The sequence below is a fragment of the Mustelus asterias genome, chromosome 13 (genome assembly GCF_964213995.1).
Source record: "Mustelus asterias chromosome 13, sMusAst1.hap1.1, whole genome shotgun sequence".
Taxonomy (NCBI): domain Eukaryota; kingdom Metazoa; phylum Chordata; class Chondrichthyes; order Carcharhiniformes; family Triakidae; genus Mustelus; species Mustelus asterias.
This window is the reverse complement of record NC_135813.1, coordinates 74,626,316-74,639,027: the sequence shown is the minus strand read 5'-3', so window position 1 is coordinate 74,639,027 and position 12,712 is coordinate 74,626,316. Positions and strand designations below refer to the sequence as shown.

General features: G+C 44.2%; 1 protein-coding gene across 1 annotated transcript in view; it reads left to right on the top strand.

Moving 5' to 3' along the window:
- Positions 1-12,712, top strand: part of plbd2 (phospholipase B domain containing 2) — a 47,603-nt gene that overhangs the window by 5,790 nt on the left and 29,101 nt on the right. Inside the window, exons 2-4 of the mRNA XM_078227013.1 lie at positions 1,770-1,863; positions 7,857-8,015; positions 12,396-12,496. Coding sequence (XP_078083139.1) covers positions 1,770-1,863; positions 7,857-8,015; positions 12,396-12,496 — 354 coding nt within the window. The remainder of the gene's footprint in view (positions 1-1,769; positions 1,864-7,856; positions 8,016-12,395; positions 12,497-12,712) is intronic.

Genomic DNA, 12,712 nt, shown 5'->3' with positions numbered 1-12,712 from the left:
AAAGCTTTTGCAGAAGGCTGTTAGTTTGCAGCTGAAGCCTGGTTGAAGTTAGAAGGATTCTGCAGGCTTCTGGAACTCTGTTTCTCTCTCTGAAAGCTTCAAGACTGTTTGCAGTCATTATAGGGAATATATATGGTGGCTAACTATTTTTAAAGTGGCATTTTAAGTCTGTAAGAGGAATGTTGCTTATTTGGAACTGAAACAGTGATAAGTTAGAAATTAAAGTTCTTTTCATGTTTAAATATTGTTCAACTGTCAATAGTTAAGTTACTTCATTTGTTAGAGTTGTTATTTTTTAAGTTTGTTATTAAATAAAGTTTGTTTCACTATTAAAAATCCCTACTTTGTCAGTGGAATCATTCCTGAAAGGAAGTATCCTTTCCTCACATTTATGCCAAAATAGAAAAATTATTAGGGTCTAGTCTGGCTTCATAATATACCTTGGAGTTCTCACCCAGGATCCTAACAGGTTGAAGGAAGCCACAGAGACAGGGAGGGTTGAGATTGTGATTTTGAGCATTGCTGGACCAGGAGCCAGTGTTGATCAGCAGACTCAGGAGTGATGGGTGAATGAGACCTGGGCCAGGATTCTCACAAAACAAAACAAAACTGCCCAGCGGGCAGGAAAATGGGAGAATTTCCAGCCCGTTTTTGGGCGTACTTACCTGAATGAATCTCCGATACTGTGAAATGCAGAGTGCCATGGAGAGATTCATGCTGGTAAGTGAGGGGGTGGGGCCTCACCCCACCCAAGAGACCGGCAGCATAGTGCTGAGCGGGCCAGTGCGCATGCACTGATCTGTCAGTGGGGTAGCGGCGCATGCACACTGTCCCCCCATTGCCCAGCCTCCCCGATGTTCCCGAACCCACTCCCTCCCGATCGCTGGCCTCACGACACCCTCCCCTCCCCCGGATCGCTGGCCTCCTGACATCCCCACCCCCCAATCGCTGGGCTTCCGACACTATTGCTAGGCTGGCATGGCCAAGGGGCACCCCCTTTTCCCCCGACTCCCCCAGGGGGGGTGTCAATAACCTCTAACTCCACCAGCAGGGTAAGACGCCTGTTCCCTGTTAGTGCGGAGCAGTTGTTACCCCTGCAGGTGAGAACCACTTCCAACATGGGGGGGCTGGTGGCACAGACACTAGCAGGCCTGGAGAGGATCTTGGTAAAGTTTAGAACATCAACTGTTCAGTCCGTCATATGAATGCCGGCTGGCTCTGAAGGGTTTAAGAAACAAAACTTCCGCCTGCCTAAGACAAAGGCAAAATACTGCGGATGCTGGAACCTGAAACAAAAACAGAAAATGGTGGAGAAACTCAGCAGGTCTGACAGCATCTGGGGAAAGAGAAGAGAGCCAACGTTTTGTGTCTGGGTAACCCTTCGTCAGAGCGGGCTCATCCAGACTCAAAACATTGGCACTATTCTCTCGCCACAGATGCTGTCAGACCTGCTGAGTTTCTCCAGCGTTTTCTGTCTTTTTTCCTGCCTGCCTATTTGAGTAGTGGTTGAAAAACGGTGGAATTGATATCCTGGAAGAATGAGATCAAATTACCCAGAAAAACCATGTAAACGTGTTGCTTGATTAGTTTAGCTCTGATCATAAGATAAGTTAGCAGCAACTTAGAATAAATCACCGCAATTTCTCTTAAATAATGCTTGGGTTTTAATTTTGTCTGATGGATGTTAAATTCTATTCCTAACCTGGTTTTGTTTTTATTTTCAGTTGTTTTAAATTCTAAATAATTTCCAATTCATGTGTCCTTTGCAGCTGGTCCTACCTTGAACTCGGTACAAATGGAACATACAATGACAGCATCCAGGCTTACGCTGCAGGAGTGGTGGAGGCTGCAGTTACCAAACAGGTAAATTCAGTTTAACCTCTTTCCTGAGGTTGATTCTCCCTTACTGGAAATGAGGAAGGTTTTTTAAAAATCTATCGTGTTCTATAGGTGTTGTTCCTGATTAATGAAAGCAAGTTTTAATGGTAAGGAAGAAAGATTAATAGGTATCTGAAATAGCAGAATGTGGTCTTCTTTCTGTACATAGAGGATGCTAAAGAATGATGTTAATTTCACACAGGAAATTCTTTCAATCCCAAGAAACAATCTGAATTGAGAGGTTCTTTTATATAAATGTGGGTGCTTTTGAAAACTGAGTGGACATTTTGGGGGCGATTCTCCCATCCCGCTGCGCTAATTTTTTAGTGCAGTGGGCCAGGAGAATATCAAGGCTGGCGATGCGTGGGGATCGCGCATGTATTCCCGCCGCGATAGCGTCTCCCAGCGCAGGATTTCCAGCAGCATCACATCCGCGCCGGAAATCAGCAGGGAGGCGCAAACACCATTTAAATGGTCATTTTAGTATAATTTAAAAGTAATTAGTGGGCCGGGACTGAGATCTCCAGTCCCGCTAGCATCTCCCCCCCCCCCCCCCCCCCCCACCTCCCACCCGCCAGAGTGGTTCACTCCAGCGGGGATTACATTAGCTCCCCACTAATGGAGAACTAGCAGCCTATCCCCATTGGAGTGAATTGGGGACAATCGGCCCCCCCCCCTCCCCTCCAGAGGGCTGGGTGGCGGTGGTGTCCCCTGGGCATTGGCACCTTGGCAGCCTAGGTCCCAGCCTGGGCCCTCTGGCACTGCCCAAGGGGCAAAGTGCCAATGCTCAGGGGGCACCTTAGCACTGCATCAGGCATGGGGCAGTGCCAAGGGGGCAGGGCCTATGTGAGGAGCCTGGGGGGGGGTGTCAGGATCTGATGGGGGTGGCAACTGGTGGGGCAATTGGTGGGGGTGGGGGGTCCTGCTGCCATTCTGTAGACAGGATCGGTGGGAGAAGGAGAGAAGCAGCGATTGGGGGGGTCGGGGTCAGCCTGCTGGGGACGGGGTGGGGCACGTCGGGACTGCGGAGGGGGGGAATCGGTGGGTGGTTGGAGATCAGGGCAGATTGGCGGAGCGTGGGGGTGTCCGGGGCTGGCCCGGGAATGATCGGGCCAGTGATCAGGCCATGGGGACGGAAGGCCGGTGATGCGGGGTCGTGGGGCTAGCCAGTGATCGAGCTGGCCAGCAATCGGGAAGCCAACAGTGCGGGGCTACTGTGCATGTGCCAATCTCAGCACTGACAGATCGGCGCATGCGCAGTGGCTTGCTCAGCGCTATGCTGCCGGCTTTCCGGGCATAAATAGGCCCTGTCAACTGATTTCTAATGATACACATGCTAGTGACCTCTGCAGTGCACAGAGTGTGGGAGATTCTTCTCTGAACTCCAACTGAAAAAACCAGCGTGAATTACTCCAGTTTTCATGCAAATTCAACACTGAGAATGTTTTTGGGAGAATTCCGACCTTACCATGTAGAAAGCCTTCATCATCCTGTACAGAAGAAAATTATCAATCAGTCTAATCATAGAATCCCTACAGAGCAGAAGGAGGCCATTCAGCCCATCAAATCCGCACTGACAACAATCCCACCCAGGCACTATCCCCATAGTTGAGATCAGTAAGCCAGCACTGATCAGGAATCAAATTTGAAACCATTTGCAGGGCATCATTGAGAATAGAAATTTTAATTTGATCGATCAAGATTTTGAATCAATAAATTACAAACTGGTATACAATATGTTGGAGTGCCATTTGAATAGACCAAGGAGCCAGTTATTGCTGAAAGTTGGATATTAATTCAGGTACCTTGTGTATTGAATGTGTCTTTCCATTCAGTAATTTGAATTTCAGCTCTGGTTAAAAAGCAGTAATAAAATAAGTAATAGTACCACACACTATTGCATCTCGGATTTTGTGGAAGAATGGATTTGTATTACACCCATAAATCTAAAAAGTATATTCAAAACTAAAGCAGTTGCATTTATATGGTGTCCTGATCAAGTTCTGAGGGCATCCTAATTATTTAATAGTCAATGGATTACTTTCAAAGTGCAGTAAGGGAGGCGAAGGCCTAGTGGTATTATCACTAGACTATTAATCCAGAAACTCAGCTAATGTTCTGGGGACCCGGGTTTGAATCCTGTCACGGTAGATGGTGGCATTTGAATTTAATAAAAAATATCTGAAATTAAGAATCTACTGATGACCATAAACCCATTGTCAATTGTTATTGACAAAACCCATCTGGTTCACTAAGTCCTTGAGGGAAGGAAATCTGCCATCCTTACCTGGTCTGGCCTACATGTGACACCCGAGCCACAGCAATGTGGTTCACTCTCAATTGCCCTCCAAAGGAATTAGGGATGGGCAATAAGTGCTGGCCAAACTGCAAAGTCATGTCCCATGAATGAATAAAATAAGTCGCCATTGTGTGAGGAATGTGGCAGCAATTTACATGAAGTGTTCTCAAGAGCAGCGAATGAATGACCGGTGAATTGGTTTGTGGTGGTGGTGATTCAGGTAGGAATGTTGGTTAGGACACCAGAAGAACTCTGCTCTTCTTTGTTACAATCCCATGGTTTCTGAACAGACGGATTACGCCTTGAATAATATCTTATCCAAAAGATGGCACCACTGACAATGCAGCGCACACTCTGTGTTGCATTGGAGTACCAGCCTAGATTATGTGCTAGTATCACAATGGGACCGGAGCTCTCAACCTCCTCAGCTCAGTGAGAGCACTGCCAACTATTCAGTTTACAACAATGGAGATGAGGATTCATTATAATCCAAAATATTAGTTTTATTTTAACTATTAAGAAACAGATGCCTAGGTTTGATTCCCAGTAGCTTCTGATTTGCTAATCTCAGTTTAGAGTCACTTCAGTTGATCCAAATGTCACTTGGGAGGTGAGGACATGATTAGGTTCAATTGTCATATGACAGTCAAATGTTCGGCTGACATTACTGTCACGATTTGGATGGGAACTAAGAATAACGTTTCATCGCACAGTACCTCAAGGGGAGAAAATTGCAAAGGAAAGAAAAAAAAATTGCTTTTTTAACAACTCCAATTTAAAGATTCATTTGAAAATTAAAACTTTTGGATTAACTTGAATATTTTGATTCTTCTCTCCCCCTTCTGTGTCTATTGCTTGTTTTCAGTTTAATAGTGCATGGGCAAACCCAAATTAAATACTTTGAACCACCATAGTAAATTGTTTCTACATTTTCACTCTTTCTTCCATTGGTATACATTTTCATGTGAGATAATTTAAATGTAATCTTACTCGCTGAGTTGATTGTCAGGTGTGCACTGGATAATCTGTGTTCACAATCTGTAATATGGGTAATTATAGAATCATAGAATCTACAGTGCAGAAGGAGGCCATTTGGCCCATTAAGCCTGCACTGACAACAATCCCACCCAGGTCCTATTCCCCTAACGCCACATATTTACCTTCCTAATCCCCCTGACACTAAGGGGCAATTTATCATGGCCAATCAACCTAACCCGCACATCTGTGTTCACAATTCTGTCCGGGAATACCTCTTGGCTATGAGGTTTCAGAATGCACACACTCGCTAGAATTCAGTCTTGCAACAGCATAGCCAGAGAATGAATGTGCTATTTTGGCATCAACACCAGGCACTTGTTATAAATTGTAATTTGCTATCAAAATTTCAGTATTTGGGTGGATAGTTTATATAAGTGATTCACAAGTAGTGGCCTGGATAATAAACCCCTTTGACAGTACCTTTCAAACCCACAACCTCCACCAGCAAACAAACAGGGACAGTAGGTGAATGTAAACACCAACACCTGAAAATTCCCCACCAAGTCACATGGCATCCTGGCATGGAAATAGAAAATCTTTCCTTCTCTGTCATTGAGTCAAAGTCCTCAAACTCCCTCCCTAAAAGCAGCGTAGGTGTATCGGCACCACATAGACTGCTACTGTTTAAGCAAGGGACTTTCCACCACCTTCTCAGGTGCAATTAAGAATGGGCAGTAAGTGCTGGCCTTGCCAGTAATGCTCAGATCTGATGACTAAATTTTTTAAAAATTGCAAGTGCGATTCTCACATCAAAAAACTAATGTGGGCCTCATATTTCCTGAGATTTGCTGTATTCCCTTCTGCTTCAGGGGTGTCTTCCCTAACAAAATCTTTATGCCCAGCACAAAAATTCAGATTTAATGCTATGATATTTCAGGAAGACATATATGATTAATGGTCTCGATCTGAGAAGTGCACAGCACTATCCTCCTCTATCAGGAATACCTTGGCTTGCAGACTAAGTATTAACTTTCTTATGAACAAATATATCAACAACCAAAAGAGAAAACGCTGGAAAATCTCAGCAGGTCTTGCAGCATCTGTAAGGAGAGAAAAGAGCTGATGTTTCAGGTCCAGACGCCCCTTTGTCATCAACAACAACTTGCATTTATATAATGCCTTTAACATAGTAAATCATTGATGAACAGATTGTTTTTGCACTGCCACTTTGTTAAAAGTACATTTTGATTGCAAATATATTTTTAAGAAAAGGCTGCACTCGTGTCATTATGGACGGCACGGTAGCACAGTGGTTAGCACTGCTGCTTCACAGCTCCAGGGACCTGGGTTCGATTCCCGGCTTGGGTCACTGTCTGTGTGGAGTTTGCACGTTCTCCTCGTGTCTGCGTGGGTTTCATCCGGGTGCTCCGGTTTCCTCCCACAGTCCAAAGATGTGCGGGTTAGGTTGATTGGCCATGCTAAAATTGCCCTTAGTGTCCTGAGATGCGTAGGTTAGAGGGATTAGTGGGTAAATATGTAGGGATATGGGGGTAGGGCCTGGGTGGGATTGTGGTCGGTGCAGACTCGATGGGCCGAATGGCCTCTTTCTGTGCTGTAGGGTTTCTATGATTCTATGAAGACAGGGAGAGGTGTGGGATAGTTTTCCCTCTTTTTTCTCATCCCACTGCTGACCACAACAAGACGTTTTTGAGAAGGAGTGTTTAAACCGTTGTGAGTGCTGTGACTTTAAAGAATGGACACGAGTAAGCTTTGTGTTAAGTTTAAACCAAAAGAAAGGATAAAAGTTTATTTTCACAACACCAAAAATGTAAACACAACAAATACTGATTCTCCCAAACGTGCCAACACGCAAACAAAGGATGATTTCTAGAGACGTGGTATGCACTTGGATTACTAACAGAGTAACCATCAACAGGGTTCACAGCCTTTAAGATAGTGGTTGAAAACATCACAGGTCCGAGGGATTCTTTCCTGGATTCTTGAAGATAAATAAAGGTTCGCATTGCCTGGCTGTTTCAGACGAAATTGGGCTGAGCCTTCTTAGCCCCCTTGCACTGCCTTTTCGAGGTAGGGTTTTTCCCTTTTGCTGGGTAGTTTCTTTCCTCTGTGAGGTGCTGGTCCCGGGCTGCCTTGTGGGTTAATAAGGTCTCCAGATCTAGGAGCCATTGTTATTTTAAACCCTTTCCATTAAAATGGTGAGGCATAATCAGTTAGCACATGGGAAAGCTATTTGCATTTTAAATAACTTCCCAGAGGTACTTTATCATGTTTGCCATGTCTGTCCAGAAACAAAATGAGTCCCCTGACTTTCCAGGGTCCATTTTGTAAAGGTACAGTGTCAATATTCTATGTTGCTGACTTTATTTTTTTTTAAAAGTAGCATCCATTTCCCAACTAGCCTTCCGGGCATGACCTGACCATCATGATATTATCAGTATGATTTCTGTGAAACATAACGGTTTTCTGACAATTTATTACAATGTGGCAACATCAATGGTTAGAAACAATTGATTTTATCCTTCTACGCTCAAGTATAATGGTTGTAATAGCACAATAATATAATGTTCGGCTGGTTGCTGGTCTAGTCATGGCCCTTGGAACAATTTTAAATGTTGAACTAAGAGCAGCACAGAAGAATTTTCCTGTTGCATTTTAAATCCTTGGTTTTAATGTTTTCTAGTATATTTATATGCATTGGATGAACACGCTGTTTCACTACTGCGGTCCCTTCAAGTATCAGACTGCCTACTGTGAGAAGCTTAAAAATTATATTGAGACCAATTTGGCTTGGATAGAAGATCAACTAGACAGCGATGGGAATAAAGCATACTGGCATCAGGTAAAATTCAATGCTGGAACTGAACAGCATTAAAAGTAATCCAAATCCAGACTATCGAAACAATTGGTTGGTACGTGATTTTTTTTCATCAACAGTAAACCTCTGCAAAACTACACAGGAAGAAGTTTAACAACACCAGGTTAAAGTCCAACAGGTTTATTTGGTAGCAAACTACACAGGCGCAGAGGAATGCATTGATGTATGTTTTGATAATTGCTGCTCTGAGCTGAATGTAAAAGCAGTGTGCTAGTGACATTGCAGTTCAGTGCCAATGCATATATCTTGACACCAATCATGGTTGCAATCAGATCATCGCTTGTACAGTTTATTTCTTAATGACTTGTGGAAATTTAGAGACTCACCGCGGCAAGTGCTAATTGTTGCTGGATCAAGTGTGAAATTTAAATCTGAGCTTGGTAGATTTTTGTCATCCAAAGATATCAAGCGGATTTGGGGCAATGGCAGCCACATGGGGTTATGTCACAGATCAGCCGTGATCTCATTGAATGGTGGATAGACTAAATGGTCTACTCGTGTTCCTACGCTCCGCAGGTGGCATTGCCCTGGAGGTGGCAAAATAGCAGAGTATGGCCTGTTGAATCTGGACGCTTGTTGTGTGAAAGGTGAAGGAAAGCCTAAGATGATCCTGAGAGGGAGGAGAAGGGGTACAAACAGAAATGCAGAAAATACGTCAGCACAGTCAGAGCCCTGTTAAGCAGGGGTGGAGGAGAATCCTTGGCTGAAGAAAAAGGAAGATGTATCATAAACACTGGTATGAAATATGGCATGGTCAGAATAGACGCAAACTAGATGAAAAACTAAGATATCGGAATGGTCGTTAGAGAGAGTAGGGAGGAAGGAAGAATAATCAAGGTGGCTGTTCAATCTTGTTCCTTTGGTCAGCAAAAGCCCGCAGTGGTCCTGTTGCCATTTACAGCTCCTTTGTTTTGTTTCTTGTCCTGTCACCTCATTATACACACACTATTGCCCTGTGCCATCATCCTTTTTGTTATTTTATGTGGGTGGCACGGTGACACAGTGGTTAGCACTGCTGCCTCATAGCACCAGGGACCCGGGTTCAATTCCGGCCTTGGGTGACTGTCTGTGTATAGATTGAACGTTCTCCCTGTGGCTTCCCGGGTTTCTTCCGGGTGCTCCAGTTTCCTCCCACAGTCCGAAGATGTGCGGGTTAGGTGCATTGGAAATGCTATATTGCCCCTTAGTGTCCTAAGATGTTTAGGTTAGGGCAAATAGCGCAAGGTTATGGGGATAGGACCTGGGTAAGATACTCTGTCGGAGAGCCGTTGCAGACTTGATGGGCCAAATGGCCCTCTTCTGCACTATTGCAATTCTATAATTCTTCTGAATAAGACTCTCAACTCGCCTCCAAAGGCAACTAGGGATGGGCAATAAATGCTGGCCAACCAGCAAATGCCCATGTCCCATGAAATAAAATCCTGTTGTTTTTACTCTTCGCTGCTGGGGAACCCATGGAAGGCGGGAGGGTCACCTTCAGTGGAACCGGAAGAATCCACGGCGGGGGGGAATGGCTGGAAAATTTCAGCCAAATTTTCTCTCTCCAGAAATGCCACCCTGATCTGCTGAATATTTCCACTATTTTCTGTTTTAATGTTTGTGTTCTTGCCAGATGCTTTTCTTAAAACTTCACCCAAAATTTAGCTCCAAAAGGCACGCATTCTTGCTCCCGTGTTCTCAGATGTGATATGGTACAAAAAGTAATCTGGCGCATTTGTGCCCTCGGTGATCACAGAATTGTCAAGAGGATTAAAACTTAGGTTTTATACTACACACACATGTCACTTCTGAGAATGATTAGTATTTATATATATATATATATATATATATAAACAAATCAGTTTATTTATGATCTTTTGCAGTAGCAGAAATGTCAACAGCTGTCAAAATTTGATAGATCAGGTTTGCCCCCAGTTGAGGAAAGACTTATTGAATTCCCTTGAATATTTTTAAGTTGTGGTTAGTTGTTCCTTTTTTGCAAGATCTGCATCTGGCAGATATCCACTCCATCTGAGGAAGAAGCAGCACTCCGAAAGCTAATGGCATTTGCTACCAAATAAATCTGTTGGACTTTAACCTGGTGTTGTTAAAACTCTTACTGTGTTTACCCCAGTCCAACGCCGGCATCTCCACATCATGAACTCACCATGCCAGGACTGGAAGGGGCAGTCCAGCCATGACACCCCCATCTCGGCGGAGAGCGGCGAGGTCAACCCTTGTCCCCCAGTCAGGCTAGCCAACCCCATGGACCCTTGAGGGACCCTACCTCTACAGCCTGGCAGCAACAGAGGGGCAAATGACCACAGGACCTACCTTCTCAAGCTCCCCCGGAGCCCAAGGTGCCAGACCAGGATGTCAGTACCAGGGTGACAGGGGGCACTGGCAAGGTGTTTGGCCTGAAGGGAGGCTGAGTGGGGGGTCTGAGGGGGAAGGGGGCCTGTGGGGGGGGGGGGGGTTTGGGGGGGAAATGGAGGCTGAGTCGAGTCAGATAAACCTCATGCCTGCATGCTGTGTGGGGGAGAATGCCCCTCATTGCTGAGGAGTTGGTGGTGCTTCCTCAACCCTCAGGGTTCAACATGCCAGTTTGTGAGGCCCTCTCATTTGTGAGGCCCTCTACCAAAGGCTGCCTGGTGCTGATCCTGCTGGGGAGGCGGGTGAAGAGCCAAGCCCATTTGAGTCAGGCTGCAAGCCCGCTAATGACATGTAAATGGGTGTATTTAAATATTTATAGGCTTCCCTCCTGCTCTGGCTGGGAACCTATCAGCACCAGCAGCGCAGCCTGAGAAGGTCGCAACAGGTTTGGCAACTGGCACCAACCCCGCTTTCACCCTGATTCCCAATTTTCCAAGCCATTGCAAATCGCGATCGGGGCTAGTGGGCATGGAAAATTCCCCCCGCCCCGTGTCTCCCCCACACCATTCCTAAAACTCATCTCCCTTTTTGCTTGCTTTCCTGTCTCACTCTGTCTGACTGTCTCACTCTCTCTCTCGCTCCTTTCCCATTCTCTCTCTTCCTCTCAATCACACTTCATCATTGGCCAGCAGCTACTTGTCCCTGCCCTACACTCCTGCTCCCAGTTCTTGGGCCTCACAGCCTGGGCCTCTGCTGACTGTGACAGCAGCATCCGCATCAGAGCATGGCGGCACTTCACCATGAGGGGTGTGGGGCCAGAGCGTCAACAATGTAAAACCAAAAATGACAATGCAAACCAAAAATAAAAAGATCCTAAAGAATAAACAGCATTAAAGTGAAGCAACTTTAAGTGGGGCAACGTACAGTATCTAAGGAACAGTTAACTTATGTAAATTAGGTTGGCAGTTAAACATCCAAGACCAGCTTAAAGTTCTGTAAAGGATCTATAAACCCCCAAGCGGCTTGATTATTAGTCTCCCACTGCTGAGAAGCTGGTTGTTCTTGAATTTCTGGGCTTGGCCGTAAGTGCAACCCTATTAGCCCAGTCTTGCATTGCAGGGTCATTCAATTCCATTATGGGAATTGCAATCATTCTTGATCTCCTTGATATGTTCATTAGGATCCCTGTGTAAGATCCAGTTCATCCTGTTGCGAGTCAACCTACTGCAAACCTATCTGTCGTAACATCATGTTTGTGTGGTGACAGGTGATACTGACATCCAGACAACATGGGAAATGATTCTCTGAAAAATACATTTTCTTTCCTCTTTATTTAGAAAGGGCAATTCTTATCTAAAATAGTCTCCGTTTTTAAAATCACTGTCAGTAGCATCTGAGCTTTGATACATTTGTGATGAATAATATGTGTTCATTACATTTTTGAACTTCTCAAGTGATCTCTTCCTTTGTAAGTGTACTTTGCGAGATGGATAATTTAAGCAGATCCATGAGTTTGATCAAAGAGCATCAATTTGATTTCAAATAGATTGTTTAAAAAGCAATTGATTAACGTACTGACGTCCATGCTTGTGTAATTTACACAATAACAGTAGGTAGCTTGGTGGCTGTAACATTTAGTATATTGAAATCTTGACTAACAAACCAGCGACCAGTTATGCATGAGAATTGCCTCTAAACTTCCCTTTCTCAGGCTAAGTTCTCTGGAAGGCAGCTTTGCGGGGTTGTCTTTTGAAGATTTAATAAACAATTTAAGCATAAAAATTAGTGAGTTGGCTAAGTATTGGAATTTATTGCTTCTGGAGATGTCGGCAAACCTATTAATTTTGCTTTTTGAGTGATGGGGTTGTGAGGAGAATATGGAAACAGCAAATTATATTGAAGGGATTCAAGTAGAGACTTTTCAAGAGAAGGTAAAAGAAGACTATGAATGTACCACTTTTAACATAAATATCCTTATTTTAAATGTATTAGGTGAGATTGGTATTACTACAGCTGCAAGGATTGGAGGACAGCTATAATAATCACATTTCATTTCCTCAAGAAAAGTTCAACATTCGGCCTTTTGGATTTATGTAAGTAGTTTATTCTATTCTGGACACACTTTTTTGAGTCAGAGAGAAAACCTGATTTTTTTGAAATATTTATTGTCGAGTTGCTTCCATTATCCTCCCTTGTGCCAAATAACTGGATGTTCCTTAGAGTTAAAATAAACATTACACCTTCAGTAAACTTCAAGCATGAGGTTGTTAGTTTTTTGTTAAGTGTTGGTAGCAAGCTATATGGATCCC